This window comes from Geotrypetes seraphini, chromosome 1 (assembly GCF_902459505.1).
Source record: "Geotrypetes seraphini chromosome 1, aGeoSer1.1, whole genome shotgun sequence".
Classification (NCBI taxonomy): Eukaryota; Metazoa; Chordata; class Amphibia; order Gymnophiona; family Dermophiidae; genus Geotrypetes; species Geotrypetes seraphini.
Window position 1 is genome coordinate 44,313,493 of NC_047084.1, and position 15,471 is coordinate 44,328,963.

The following is a 15,471-nucleotide window of genomic DNA, read 5'->3' on the forward strand; positions in this document are numbered from 1 at the left end:
TATATCAAGTGGGCAAGACTGAAATTAACGCATTTACAGGATTTGAAGAAAATTTCAGCCAATTGTTTGAGGGTCACAATGGAAGACTTTGGGGACTGAGCATTGGAGACCACTGCCATAGTATGTAAACAAAAAGAGGGGCATGCTGAAAAATTTGCATGCAGACTTACATAATACTGCCATTCCTGTGCTCAACTGTCAAGAGGTGGCGCTGGCATTTATACCATGTTTCAGCTCGTGCAAATATCAGCACCCAAATTTGGGCACGGGAATAGGCTGTAAACATTCTTTATAGAACAGCGCTCTGTGATGATTTTTCCAAGAGACAAAATTTGGGTACCATTTACTGAATCTGGCCCGATGTGTATAATTTCAATATGTGAGAGGCTTAAAAAGAATTCCGATAAGGGAATTATTGCCAAAGAAGTTAGATAAAAATCAGAAAGAACTTCCCCAGGATCTTAAGACGTTATCTGCCAAATTATTTATTTCTCCCACTGCTAGAATCATGTAGATAACAAACTCTCTCATAAGGTTCAGCTTTTGTATTTGAGATCATCCTCAACAATAATTGACACCTCATTTCTATGTGTTTTTTCCACTGGAAAAATATTAAGCTTTTATAATTCAGTTTATTGCACATTTACAGAAAAACATACTACTTATCTTATATCTCCATTTCTTCACAATAAGCATTTTATATGAAGTAGATGACAGCTTGTTTATGGATTACGTTTGTTGGTATCTGATGGAGTCCAAGATCCTGGCTGAAAGCTCTTGGCTGTGCTTGTCGGGTCCTCTGAAGGCTCATTTGTTCCATAGAAAGGAGCAGATGCATGGCCTTTAATTTGGGTATGACCTGGTAGAGCAACAAGTCCTTCCTCATACTCCTTGGCCTGTTGGAGCTTGTCCTTTTCATATAACTCTTTGCTTCTGAGTTTTACCAGTTCTTTGTATTTTTCATTGTTTAAAATTTCCTGCAACATAAAAAATTATTATTTGCCTTCTAGGAATAAATTACTACAATCATAAACAGAATAATCATAATTGCTGCTTCAACACTGCATAACCCCCCCCCCTTTTATGAAGCTACGTTAGGCTTTTTTTATAGCCAGCCGAAGTGGTAAAAGTTCAGATGCTCATACACTTCCTATGAGCATCAGAACTAATACTGATGTGGCTGGCGATAAAAAAGCTTAATGCAGCTTCATAAATGGGGGCCGAAGTCATCAAATAAAAGGCACTTATGTTTCAGGTAAAGAAGATAATATTTTTCTTTTTAAAATCTATCATTTTGTTCTACAGTCTGTACCACTGAATGAAAGCCAACATGAGGACAGTAATTACAGCTTACAGAATTTTATCTCCAAAACGACTAAGCCAAATTGAGGGCAATTTTGTAACAGGGTGCCCGATTGATGTAGAATCTTTAAAGCATATTTTCCTTTATAAAATACTAGCATAACTATTTCAATATGTGTCTATAATTTAGCAGCGAATGCTTATACCAGATATGGAGCTGGTGCAAATACTGTGCCTAAATGCCAGAGACACACACATAACAAAATTCTCTGTTACACGAGAAAGCAAGATGCAAATTAACAATTTAGTTGTGCAAACACTTCAAGGTAGTACACACTTTTGCATGCCATTTATACAATCTGGGGGCCAGTATAAGTTATGTCCATATTTACCAAATAGTTCTTAGGTAGAATTTTAACATATATGCATGCAAGTGTGCACATATGCATATAAATTCCATTATTTTAAACATTTACAATTGTTACTGGTTATTTTATAGAGCTATCCACAATTGTGTGTCATATGAAATGTCCACACAACAAAAGCCCAAAAGTTCCACAGTGGTAGAGAGGAATCCCAAAAAGCAAGAAGCTGTAGAATGCAATGTTCTTGATGTAATATTTATTAAAAATATATTAAAAAGACAAGTACATCCGCTGTAAGAAAATAGTTCTTCTTCGTGCAAGGTGTCTTTTTATCCTTCGTTTGCATCCACCTTTTAATTCCATTGAGTACAAACTGATCTGGACCCATGAGGAAGGCTTATATAATCCGAAACACGGACCAAGTTGGGTCTACTGCTATCTATTGGGTCAACAGCTTCTTAAGGTAGATGTACTTGTCTTTTTAATATATTTTTAATAAATATTACATCATGAACATTGTATTCCAAAGCTTCTTGCTTTTTTGGATTCCTGTCATATAAAATGTGCCATGCTGAGTCAGACCAATTGTCTACTGCAGTGTTTTTCAACCGCTGTTCCGCGGCACACTAGTGTGCCGCGAGATGTTGCCTGGTGTGCCGCAGGGCCCGGAGCTGACAGGGGGCCCGAGGCAGGGGCGCCAGTAGCTCGCCAAGGCAAAGTGAGTCGATCACCCAGGACTCACTTTGTCTTGGCGATCTAATCTATCGAGCCGATAAGTCTTCTCCCCGACGTCAATTGTGCAGTCGGAGAGGAAGTTCGGGCCAGCCAATCACTGCCTGGCTGGGCGGAACTTCCTCTCCGATTGCACAATTGACGTCAGGGAGAGCATGCGTCGGCGTCGGCTTTGGGGCCTGTTATCCATTGGTGGGTCCTGTTCCCCGATGGCAGCGGCAGTGGCAGTGGCTTGGGGAACGGCAGGGAGAAAGAAAGAAAGGGGGCAGGCAGGGAAACAGAAGGAAAGAAGAGAAACAGAAAAAAAGAAAGAAAGGTCAGGGAGAGAGGAAGAAAAAGATGGGGGAGGAAATGAGGTGTGGAGGAGAGAAAGCATACAGGCTGATAGAAGGGAAGAAAGATTGAATGCACAGTCAGAAGAAGAAAGTGCAACCAGAAATAACAAGACAAGGTAGGAAAAATGATTTTATTTTAAATTTAGCAAAGTGGAGGCAGTATTACCACAGTTTTCAAAGGAATTTGCCCAAATAACTTAATAGTTAACTGGGTAAATTCCCAGAGATGAAAACTTCCCTTCACTTACTATGCACAGTTCTGAATTTATATCTGCTGTCTATATTTTACAATATGGTCACCTTTTACTAAACCGCAATAGTGGTTTTTAGCGCAGGGAGCCTATGAGCGTCAAGAGCAGCGCTGGGCATTCAGCGCAGCTCCCTGCGCTAAAAACTGCTATTGTGGTTTAATAAAAAGGATGGAGGGTATATTTGTCTATTTTTGTATGCTATAAAAACCAAATACAGAGAGAGACTGAGAGCTGTTGACGAAGAGCTACGTGTGTGTCTTTCTTCGATTCCAGCCAGAATATCAGCTTTGTGTTCAGCCAAACAGGCCCAGGTTTCGCACTGAATAAAGTATTTTATAATTTTTATAATTTTTATTTCGTAATAAAGTAATTATAAAATACTTTCTTTGTGTTTATTTGATTCATATTCAAGAGAATTACTTTATATATAGTCAATATAGGCAGAGAGTTAAATTTTTTAACATTTTCTAATGGTGGTGTGCCTCGTGATTTTTTTCATGAAACAAGTGTGCCTTTGCCCAAAAAAGGTTGAAAAACACTGGTCTACTGAATCTAACCAATCTGGGCCACTTGGAAATAGCTGGACAATCACTTCCTTATTGCTCATTCCCAAATGTAGGAGGTAGTCATCGCTGTGTCTATTAAGCTACTGAGTGCTAATGAACCTGTCTTTCAGAAACCTGTGAAACCTTACTGAAATTTAGCTATACCATTAGCTTTCATCGTATCCTCTGGCAAATATAAGGCTACAATATTTAAATTAGACAAAAAAAGATAAAAACAATGATGATTCTACCAAGTATAAAAACAATTGTAACTTTTAAGGTGTAAACTGCACTGGCTGCCAATGAAAAATAGAATTCATATCAAGGTTGCCTGCATGGTCTATAAAGCAATCTACAAAGATAATTCTAAAGGACTCGTATTGGGCATCAAGATTCCTCGTTCCTTCTACAACACAAGAAAAACGCAGCGCCTTAAACTGTTTTCGCCTCACATGTGCCAACTTTGACCCCGGTCCTTTTTAGGAGATATATATATATATAATTTTTTTTCTTACTTATCTGTTTTTAGTTTAACACCTGACAGCTTCACTTCATTATTTTTATTTTTATTCATAGTATGCTTTCTTCTGATCTTTGGTTTTAGTTTCTTTATTGGAAGCAGTTTTGGACATATGGATAGTCTTTGCTGAGAACCGTTACAATCGTATAGTGCTTTCTTCAATTGTGATAATAATTTATATTTTTTACATTTTGTTGTATTGGAAGCGGTTTTGAATCTCCAATTTTTTGTATGACCTAATATTCTTCTTTATTGAGAACTTTTAGAATTGTATGGTGTTTTCTTCAATTGTGATAATTACTTACATTTCTTAAAAATGTGTTATAATACTTATGGCTCCTTTTACAAAGGTGCGCTAGCGTTTTTAACGCACACACTGGATTAGTGCACGCTAGCCAAAAATCTACCGCCTGCTCAAAAGGAGGCGGTAGTGGCTAGCATGCATGGCAATTTAGCACATGCTATTCCGCGTGTTAAGGCCCTAGTGCGGCTTTGTAAAAGGAGCCCTTAGTTTTGTTGTAACTTCTTGATGCTCCTTTTTTAGTATACTTTATGATTTGACACGGACCCCAGAATAACTGAAGTTTGCCCAAAAAAACATAAAATAACATTAGTATGCAGAGAAAATAAAAGAGGAGGAGGAATTGTCATCATAGCCAGAAACACATTAAACATAAAAATACAAGACAAAACAACCGACCAATACATGGAATACTGTCAACTTTCAAGCACATCACTTAAAGGAACACTAACATGCATACTATGCTACATAACCCCAAGTAAGTGGAGCATAGCTAAACCAATATTTGAAGAATTTATTTATCGAAACTCCCTAGCGACAACCTACAACCTCCTTCTAGGAGACTTCAACCTCCACCTCGAAAACCAATCCTGCATAAATGTAGAAACCTTACTAGCATATCTCGAGGCCTTAACATATAAAATCTTAGATTCTCAAACCACACACGAAAAAGGACACCAACTACATGTCTCAACAGACCACACAACCAGAGATCCAAACATCAAATGGTAAATGGAACTGTTCCCTTTGGTCTGATCACTTACTCCTTCAAAATCAATTGGACCAGTAGCAAAAACATTCCAACTACTCAATAGACAACCTACAACTCACGCAAACATATAGATCCCACCACATTCTAGACAAAAACAGACAACATAATCCAATACTGCACACCCAAAGACTTCATCTCAAAATGGAACCATCTAAGTACTGCTACCATGGATGAACTAGCCCCAGAAAAACCCAAAACCCACAGAAAATCAGACAAGTGGTTCGACAATGAACTACTCCAACTCAAATGACAATGCAGACAACTAGAAAGAAAATGGAGAAAAAGCAGCCAACAATCCACAAAAACAGCATGGATAGTAACAAACCGAAAATACAAACAAAAACTGAAAGAAAAAGAAAGACATACTACTCAAAACAAATAGGAGAAGGACCCCAAGACACAAAAAAGCTATTCCAGCTACTAAAAGTTCTCACAGACCACACCCTACATAGCCAACAACAACTCCCCCCCCCTCCTTCAGCCACCCTCTTAGCCACTTACTTCAAAAACAAGATCGCAACCATTCAGTCAACGGAACTCACACACACATAGACATCATTTCCCCCTACAGAAAAATAACCAGTCGCAGCAGATAGAACCTGGTCTCATTTCTCACCCATACAATGGTCAGACTTCAACATTCTTTATAATAAATACAGCCATGCAGCCTGTGACCTTAACCATTGCCTCCCATATCTACTGAAAACCTCAAGTACATTATTCCGCTCCCTGCTTCTACAATGGATATACTCTTTACTACTAGAAGGTCATTTCCAACAAGAACTCAGCAAAATCATCATAACTCCGATATTAAAAGACCCCAAAGGAGCAACGGACCAACCATCCAACTACAGACCCATAGCCTCAATCCCACTGTACGTCAAACTGATGGAAGGCCTCGTAGCCAAAACTTTAGCCTCATACCTAGATAATCACAACTTACTCCACCCCACACAGTTGGGCTTCAGAGCCAACTATAGCATGGAGACCCTACTAGGAACACTAATGGACACTGAAAGACAATACCTCTGTACAGGCAAGAAAATCCTGTTCATACAAGTAGACCTCTCTGCAGCCTTTGACCTGGTAGGTCATGACATTCTTCTACAAACTCTAGACTCCATAGGAATCTCAGGCAAAGTACTTGCATGGTTCAAAGGCTTCCTACAATCCAGAACCTACAAGGTTAAAACAATGCAAGAAAAATCAGATCCATGGTCCAACCCCTGCGGAGTTCCCCAAGGATCACCCCCTATCACCCACACTATTCAATATAAACATAGCCTCCCTCAGCTCCTACCTAGACAAACATGGCATAACTTCATACAGCTATGCAGATGACATCACTATTCTCCTCCCCTTCGACCACCCAGAACCCACCATGACAAGCACAATACACAGAACACTCGAAACAGTAGCAACATGGATGACAGAGCACAAATTAAAATTTAACCCTGAAAAAAAAACTTCATCCTCCTAGAAAACAACTAAACTCCAACCTTAACAAATCTAGTAATAAACTCGATCTCATATCCAATTCAACCCACACTAAAACTTCTGGGAGTAATAATTGACAGAGGCTGTACCATGCAACCATAAATCAACAAAATAATAAAAGCATCGTTCGTGATCATGAGAAATCCAAAAATTCTTCGATAGGAAGCAATTCCTACTTTTGGTACAATCTCTTATCCTTGGACTAATAGACTACTGCAATATACTATACCTCCCATGCCCAGCGACCATGATAAAACAATTACAAACACAAAATACAGCACTGAGACTAGTCTACTCACTGAAAAAATATGACCATATCACAGAGGCATACCATGACTCACACTGGCTTCCAATACAAGCAAGAGTACACTTCAAATTCTACTGCCTACTTTTTTCAAGGCTATTAACGGAGAAAGTCCAACCTACTGGAATAACCGACTAACTCAAATCCTCTTCAATCAGGAACAGAAGAACCCACTCACTATTCACACACCCATCATCCAAAAAATGTCAAACGAAAAAAACTATATGACAACCTAATAGCCTCCAAAGCAGCTAAACTGAACAGACAAATCACCATTCTGTTATCATCAACCAGACTACAAAACCTTCAAGAAAGATATTAAAACCATACTCTTCAAAAAATACATAAAACCCATCTAGCACGACCAGTCCCTACCCAATCCCCTCCAACCCTCTCTATACCCTTAATACACTCTAATGTGCTTCTAACTACCCAACAAAGTATAAAATGCTTCAAATTTACCCAACACTTATCACCTTAAGATCTCGACTTCTCTCTGGTAATTCTTATTATCCAACATTTATCACTTTAATATCTCGACAACTCTTTGGTACTTTTTAAGTAAATATTATGACATCGCTTATGCTATTCCTATTTGGTACTTAAGTAAATATTATGACATCGCTTATGCTATTCCTGCAAACTTTTAATGTAATTCTTCATAACTCTGATGTAATCCGCCTTGAACCGCAAGGCATTGGCGGAATAGAAATCACTAATGTAATGTAATAAAGTCCATGAGCATTGACTAACACTTTGGTATGGTACTTATTGTATTTTGTGTTATTTGCCAAGTTATGTTTTTAATTTGTTCGTAGCTAGACTTATTTTATTATGTATGTTTTAGGACTCCTGATGTAGGCTCATTAGCCAAAACACGGCCCAAGTCAAGTCCAATGTATGCTTATATGATATTCTGTATATCTGTTATTCATTTGAAGACCTGGCTAGCTCTGCTTCTTCTTTGGATTCCCTGGGATTTGTGCAGAGTGGACTTTCTCTGTTTGGTTTATGGTATTAATGCTTTTAGGCCCCAAAGTAGTTTCTGATCCTATGGACCTTCTATTGAAGTTGAACAGGACCCTGGTGGAACTAATGTATTATACAGTATGTGGCTCATAATAAAAAAAACAAACATCTAAAATGTGGCCTAAATGGGTACTTGGACGATCAAAAAGCCTGATCGTCCAAGTACCCATAATCAAAGCTGGTTTTAGACGTATCTAAAACCAGCTTAGACCTTTACCTTGCCTCTAAACTCACAGAGAGAAAAGAGGCGTTTTTAGAGGAGGGGAAAGGGCGGGGGGTGGGCCGACCTAGACCTAGGCATATAACAGGTATAACCAAAGATTTTGACAGATTGCCTAGTCGGCACTTATACGCTTTGACTTAGACCAAGTCAAAACAGGTATAAGTGCTGAAAAAGGAGCCGCTGAGCTGATCGCTGCAGCTTAGCAGCCCCAGCAACCTGCCTATAGCTGCAGGAGAGATAGCTCATCTCTTCTGCCGCAATGATGATCGCCCACCCTCCTCCGAACCGCGGCACTTTGGGGTGAGCATCGGGGCAGGGCATCTCTCCTGAAGTGATGAGCCCTCCCCCCTATAACAATCGGGCAAGAGGGAGCCCACAGGAGGGGCCTAAGCCTAATGGGCCTATTCCGGTTGGCCCAGGTGTCTCAGGCCCCGCCTGTGGGCAGGATTTAAGCCGCCTGGGCCAATCAGGCCCTAAGGCCAGCCATTCAACAGGCTTGGCACCCATCTGTCCGACCAACGATTTAAAGGTAGGGGGTTGGGGGGTCGTGGAGTCAGCGGGGGGTTTCGTATTTTAGTGGGGGGGTAGGGGGTGTCACCGGGCTAGGAGGGCTTGGGCTCCCTCCTGGCCCCATCGGAATCGGCAGGGGGGAGGGAGGTTGGGGATCGCTGGGCCAGGAGGGCTTGGGCTCCCTCCTGGCCCCGATCGTGTCGGGCGGGTGGGGGATTGTGGTGCTGCCAGGCCAGGACTTGGGCTTCCTCCTGGCCCTGATCATGTCGGGTGGGTGGGGGGGGGTCACGGTGCTGCCGGTCCAGGAGGGCTTGGGCTCCCTCCTGGCCCCATCGGAATCGGCCGGTGGGGGGGGGGGGGAGGGTGAGGGTGCCGCGGGGCAGGAGGGCTTGGGCTCCCTCTTGCCCCGATCGTGTTGGGGGGGTTGGAGGTGCCGCAGGGCAGGAAGGCTTGGGCTCCCTCCTGCCCAGATCGTTTGGGGGGGGGGGGAATTCTGTAACGTGTTGTTTTTGACAGACACTGGTTACAGAATCCAGATTTTAGGCGAAGGACTGGCTCCTCCTTCGCCTAAAAGCTCTTGTTTTGTGCGTTTGGGAATTAGGCTTTTTTTAGGTTGATTATATGGTGTTAGTGTAGATCACTGTTCTTCAACCACCGGTCCACAGACCGGTGTTGGTCCGCAGAAAATTTCAGCCGGTCCACGCAGGGCTGGTGAGATCGAGTCGGTGGTTAAATTTCCTGCCGACTGTGGTAGTGTTGGAAGGCTGCTGTTCCGCCCAGCCTCGGGCGATCAAGACAGGCTGCCTACGTCGGGGCCTTCCCTCTGTGAGTCTCGCCTGTTCGGAAACAGGAAGCTAAAACAAAATAGACAGGACTCAGAGAGGGAAGGTTCTGATGTCGGCAGCCTGTCTTGATCTCCGTCCCTGCCGAGTTGCTGAAGAGGGCCGCGGGTAAGGTGCAGGTGGAAGGGAGAGAGCTACAGGTACAGGTGCAGGTGGAGGGAGATGGTCAGCATGTGTGTGAGCAAGATCCTGGGGAGCCTTCGACAGTGGCCGTCTCCCCTCCAAGCAGCTCTCGTACTTGCCAGGGCAGAGATTCACCAGCAATTTCCTCTTTCCTCAGATGCGGCAATGAACCCAAGGCTGCCTAAGTAAATCACTGCTGCAGGCAAGTACTGCTGGAAGGGGAGGAAGCCACTGTTGGAGGCTAGGAAGCTGCTGGATAAAGGGAGAGCTGCTACTTGCCTTGGAGGGAGGTAGAAGGAGAGATGCTGCTGGGAGGGGAGGAGGGAAAGGGATGGGAAGAGAGTTCATGTTGGATAGGGGAGGAGGGAAGGGAGAAGTAAAAAAGGAAGGAAACAGCTGGCAGGGAGATTACAGGAGGGGAAGGGGATCAGGGGTAAGAGTGGAATGGAAAGATCAGATGAGGGAAAGGGGAAAGACAGAGGAATGAGAAAGTAGAGAGAGATTGATGCTGGAAAGGGGGTCAGCAGAGAAATGAGAGAGGGATAAAGATGCTAGATCTGGTGTAGGAGAGATAAAAATGAAGAAAGCAGTGAAGCTGGAATGAAAGATATAAAAAGGAGAGAGGAGGCACAGTCTGGATGGAAAGGGGATAGAGGCATAGAAAGAAGTCAGATACATATGGAAGGGGAAGAGGGCAGATGCTGGATTGAAGAGAAAGGGCAGACGCTGGAAGGAAAAGAAGATGAAAGCAGAAACCAGAGACCACAAAAGGTAGAAAAAAAAATAATTTTATTTCTATTTTGTCATTAGAATATATCAGATTTGAAATATATATCCTGCTAGAAACATAACTGGGAACTGCAAAGCCCAGACAGTGCTTCTTTAGCTTCCAGCTGGCTTAGGGCTCTCTCTGACCAGGGGGCACTCCCCTAACACTATTCCTGTCATGTGTGACTGCAGTATTCTGTTAGCATGATATTTCTGTGTAGCGTTCTGTAATAACTTGGCTTGTTCAGTTTTCTTGAGAGTAGAGGGGATATATGTGAAGGGGAGGGGAGACAGGGGTTTTGTTGGTCCTTGCTCTGTATATTTATGTTTATAAAATGACAGTTGTACAGAATATTGTTTCTTTTTATACTTTAATAAAATACGTTCAATATAAAATCATAACTGAGGCTTGTGCGGATGGAATCAGATGGTTTGCGGGGACCGAGCTTGCGGAGACAGGGCGGAAATGTGGTTTTTTAAAAATTTCAGTCTTAGTAGTTTGCCGGTCCACAAAATAATTATTTTATTTCTGCCGGTCCACGGGTGTAAAAAGGTTGAAAAATACTGGTGTAGACGTAGTGGTGGTCTGGGCGTTTAAACAGCTGAACGTAGAGGCAGGCCATTATCAAAAAAACCTCCTTTTGGACTTTTTTTTGATAATGGACATTTTCCCTGCTTCTACTTTCAACATTTAAGGCTTTAGGCCAAAAGAGGACTTAGACATTTTTTTTTATTATGCCCCTCATAACGTTTATTCACAGTCTTAGGTCCTCCTCCCAACACCTTTTAATTCCTTCCGTCTAGTTTGGTCTTTTCAATAACAATCCTTCGACATGGGGCAGAGGTGACAAGTCCCTCATAAGCTCAGGCACCCTTAAGTGTCACTGTTGAGTGATGGTAGAAACTTCCTCCATAATTCCAACATAATGCACAGCTCCCAAAATGCATTTAAAATTATAGCAAATAGAACGGCTCATCCCTAGTATAACAGAGAAACAAAGAAAGCTATATCTTTTGTAGTTACTGCACAATCAACTGCTGAAAGATAGAGCAGTCAAGAGATTTATACCCCTCTTTGACATAACTGCTTCATTATAAAGTTGAACTGTGCAACAGATCCTGTAATTTAAAGACTATAGAGAGTGAGATATTGATATGTAAACAACAGCTACAGTTCTCTCCAGACTACAGTTTTGCATTAGTTTCTCCTGTTGCCAGAACCATGCAGATAAAAATCTAATTTAAATGTACAGTTACAGATTTTGCAGTTCAGATCATCAGAAAAACTAATGACGCTTCATTTCTATTTGTCATTTTCTGCTGGAAAAAATATTAAGCTTTTATAAATTCAGTATGTATTGTATTATATTTGTTTTTATGATGGTGTATATTATTTTTGTGCTCTGCCTTGGATAAAGGCAGATTATATAAATAAAGCTAAGTAAGTGTATTGTCCATTGTAGCTCATTTTCTTCACAATTAGCATTTTATCTGAAGTAGATGACAGCTTGTGGCATGCTGTTTCTAATTTATGATTGCTGGCACCTGGTGGGGTCCAGGATCCTGGCTGAAGGCACTGTAGAGTTCTCTAACTCTTCAGGAACATTTGCAATTACCATTACTCCACCGCTCTATGCATCTTCAAAGCCCTGGTCATGACACACAAGAGATTCTACCAAAAAACCCCAGCCTACATAGCATCCACTCCCTAACCGCCCCCTCTGCTCCAAAGCGGAACAAAGACTCAGCATTCCCGCAGGGAGATCCCTCCGAATGAGTTCGGCGTACAAAAGATCCTACAGCCATTTCCTACCTCAGCTATGGAACCGACTACCCACACAGATCAGGTTGTTAGACTCACTAATGACCTTCTGCAGAGCAGTAAAGACCTTCCTCTTCCGCCAATCGGGCCATTAAAAACTGCCTCCTCGATATACTTCTCCTAGTACTCTTCGCTATGACCAGTCTGGTCTCTAGAATAAGCTCTGTTATTGTCTATTGTAACCTATTTGTTGTCATGACTAGTCTGTTTTCAAACGATTGTGAATGTCTACTTGTAACCCGTTCTGAGCTTCTGGGAGAATGGGATAGAAATCGAAATAAATAAAGAGTAGGAGTAGCTCTGTCTTGAAAAATGAAAGGAAAGAGCAAGGAATCCCAAGTGACTGCTCAATTTCATTTTCCATCTTCTAGACAATCATTTCACGTAGCTGTATGCTTGCAATGCAATACCCTGTATCTTAGCCAGTGGCATAGCGAGGGTGAAAGGTGCCCGGGGCGATGGTGCCCCTTCTCTGCCCTCTTCTTCACCTCCTTCCCCACCCCCTCCAGCCACACGCGCACCACTTCCCTTCCCCCGTACTTCTAACATTCCTCGCACGAGCAGCAACCCCCCCAAGCTGCTGTCGCGCCAGCATCAGCTCATCCTGATGTTACTTCCTAGACGCGGGTCCAGGAAGTGACATCAGAGGAAGAGCCAATGCTGGGCAACAGCAGCTTGGGGGTTGCTGCTCAAGCCAGGAATGTTAGAGGAAAGGGAAGTGGTGCACGCGTGGCAGTGAGGGAGGGGGGATGGAGAGGATAATGGGTGCCTGAGCCCTGACAAAGATGGCACCCAGGGCGGAATGCCCCTCCTTACTTGGATTGGATTGCTATATCATTACTTTGTATGGACAAATTGGGGCAATTGGTACGATTTTTCTTAGTTAAGAAAGGTGATCCCTCTGAGGTATTTACGTCCTTAAATTAAATGTGTGTTTTGTTCTTTATGCACATTTATACTGCTGCCTCACAAATGCAAAACTCTATTCTTGGTTTAAGTGCAGTATAGAATGTTTGCTTTCAACCTAGTTTGTAAGAGAATGGGTTCATTTTTCTAAGCACAAAACGAGAATCCAACGTGGTCTGCAGTAAACTAAGCAGCGAGCAAAAAACAAAACACAAACTGCAGACTATGTACAAGATGCGGGCGTGGTTTATTAAACCAAAAAAAATTGCAGTGAATATACAACCTTATTGCCAACCAAGGGACCCGACACGGTCCGTGTTTTGGATAACACGCCTTCCTCAGAGGTCCATGGTGGTTAAGGTATGAAACAAAGCGCAAAAAAGATATCAAATGCCTGTGTGTGCCAAACATTAAAGAATATATACGTCGCGACGTGTATATATTCTTTAATGTTTGGCACACACAGGCGTTTGTTTGATATCTTTTTTGCGCTTTGTTTCATACCTTAACCACCATGGACCCCTGAAGAAGGCGTGTTATCCGAAACACGGACCATGTCGGGTCCCTTGGTTGGCAATAAAGTTGTAAATTCACTGCAATTTTTGTTGGTTTAATAAACCACGCCCGCATCTTGTACATAGTCTGCAGTTTGTGGTTTTTTGATTTTTTTTTCATTTTTCTAAGCTACATGGTTACACATATAAAAATGTCTTTAATAAACAAAGCAGCAGAGAGAAGCAACAGAGAAACATGACGGGGCAGAAAAATGCTAAATGGCCCTCCCAGTCTGCAGTATCTACTATCTTCTTCTCTCCCTAAGAGATAGCTTGTAACAAACTAAACTGCAGAAACACATGAGTGAGGAGTCCTCACTGCCCTTAGATTATTTATTGCAGGGGTGTCCAACCTTTTGGCTTCCCTGGGCCGCATTGGCCGAAAAAAAATTTTCTGGGGCCGCGCAAATGCTGCAGCAAGACAGAGGAGGGAGCCAACAAGACAACGTCAGGAGAGGAATAGAACAGGCTTTAAACTAAGAAGAAGGGGAAAGCCGACAGTCGACCAAGTGTCGACGATTCGGGAAAAGGTATCCCGTGAAGATACTACGTGGGAAAAATGCTGGGAAGAAACAACGCGCAAAACACGGGAGTGGACTGAGCCAGAGGAGGAGGAGAAGAGGATTGTAGCACAGGAGAAGAAAATAAAGATCGAAGCACAGGGAAAGGAAATGAAGACAAAATATTACCAGCACTTAAATTGCATATATACTAATGCAAGGAGCCTAAGGAACAAAATGGGGGAACTAGAAGTCATGGCCAAAACTGAGAACCTAGACATCATTGGGGTCTCTGAAACATGGTGGAATGGAAGAAAACAAATAGGACATAGCACTGCCGGGGTACAAACTCTATCGCGAGGACAGGTCAGGGCAGAAAGGAGGAGGAATAGCTCTATACATAAAAGAAAGCATACACTCGACCAGAGTGGACATAGCAGTGACGATCAACAAATTGGAATCACTATGGGTTAAAATACCGTGAAGGAAAGGGCTCGAGACAAAGATGGGCCTGTACTATCGTCCACCTGGGCAAAAAGAAACTACCGATGAAGAAATGAAAGCCGAGATGAAACGTGAATGCAAAAACGGTAACACGATCATTATGGGAGACTTCAACTATCCCGGGATAGACTGGAGTCTTGGAAACTCAAAATGCACTAGGGAGACTGGATTCCTGAAGGCTATACAGGACTGCTTCATGGATCAGCTTGTCAGAGAACCAATGAGAGGAAATGCCACTCAGGATCTAATCCTTAATGGGCTAAGAGGACCTGCAAAGGAAGTGGAAGTAGTGGGACTGTTGGGAAACAGCGATCATAACATGATCAAGTTCAAAGTTCAAAGTAGGAATACCGAAGGGAAAGAGAACCACAGCGACAACTTTTAACTTCAAGAAAGGAAACTATGAAGCAATGAGGGTAATGGTAAGGAAGAAACTTAGGAACAGCACAAAGAAATGGCAGACTGTAGAGCAAGCCTGGTCTCTATTCAAGGACACGGTGAGCGAGGCGCAAAATCGGTATATCCCCAGATTCAGAAAAGGGTACAAAAAGAGCCGAACAAAAGACCCAGCATGGATAATTCAAGAAGTGAAGAAAGCGATAGGTGATAAGAAGAATTCATTCAAGAAAAGGAAAAAGGGCAAAACCGAGGAGAACTGGAAAGAACACAGGAAGTATCAAAAAGAATGTCACCTCATGGTTAGAAAAGCCAAAAGAGAATATGAAGAGAGGCTAGCCAGGGAAGCAAGAAATTTCAAACCGTTCTT

General features: G+C 42.3%; 1 protein-coding gene across 1 annotated transcript in view; it reads right to left on the bottom strand.

The window, feature by feature from the left end:
• Nucleotides 1-612: 612 nt before the first annotated feature.
• Nucleotides 613-15,471, bottom strand: part of NDUFAF2 (NADH:ubiquinone oxidoreductase complex assembly factor 2) — a 224,835-nt gene continuing 209,976 nt past the window's right edge. Inside the window, exon 4 of the mRNA XM_033930616.1 lies at nt 613-977. Coding sequence (XP_033786507.1) covers nt 723-977 — 255 coding nt within the window. The 3' untranslated portion in view covers nt 613-722. The remainder of the gene's footprint in view (nt 978-15,471) is intronic.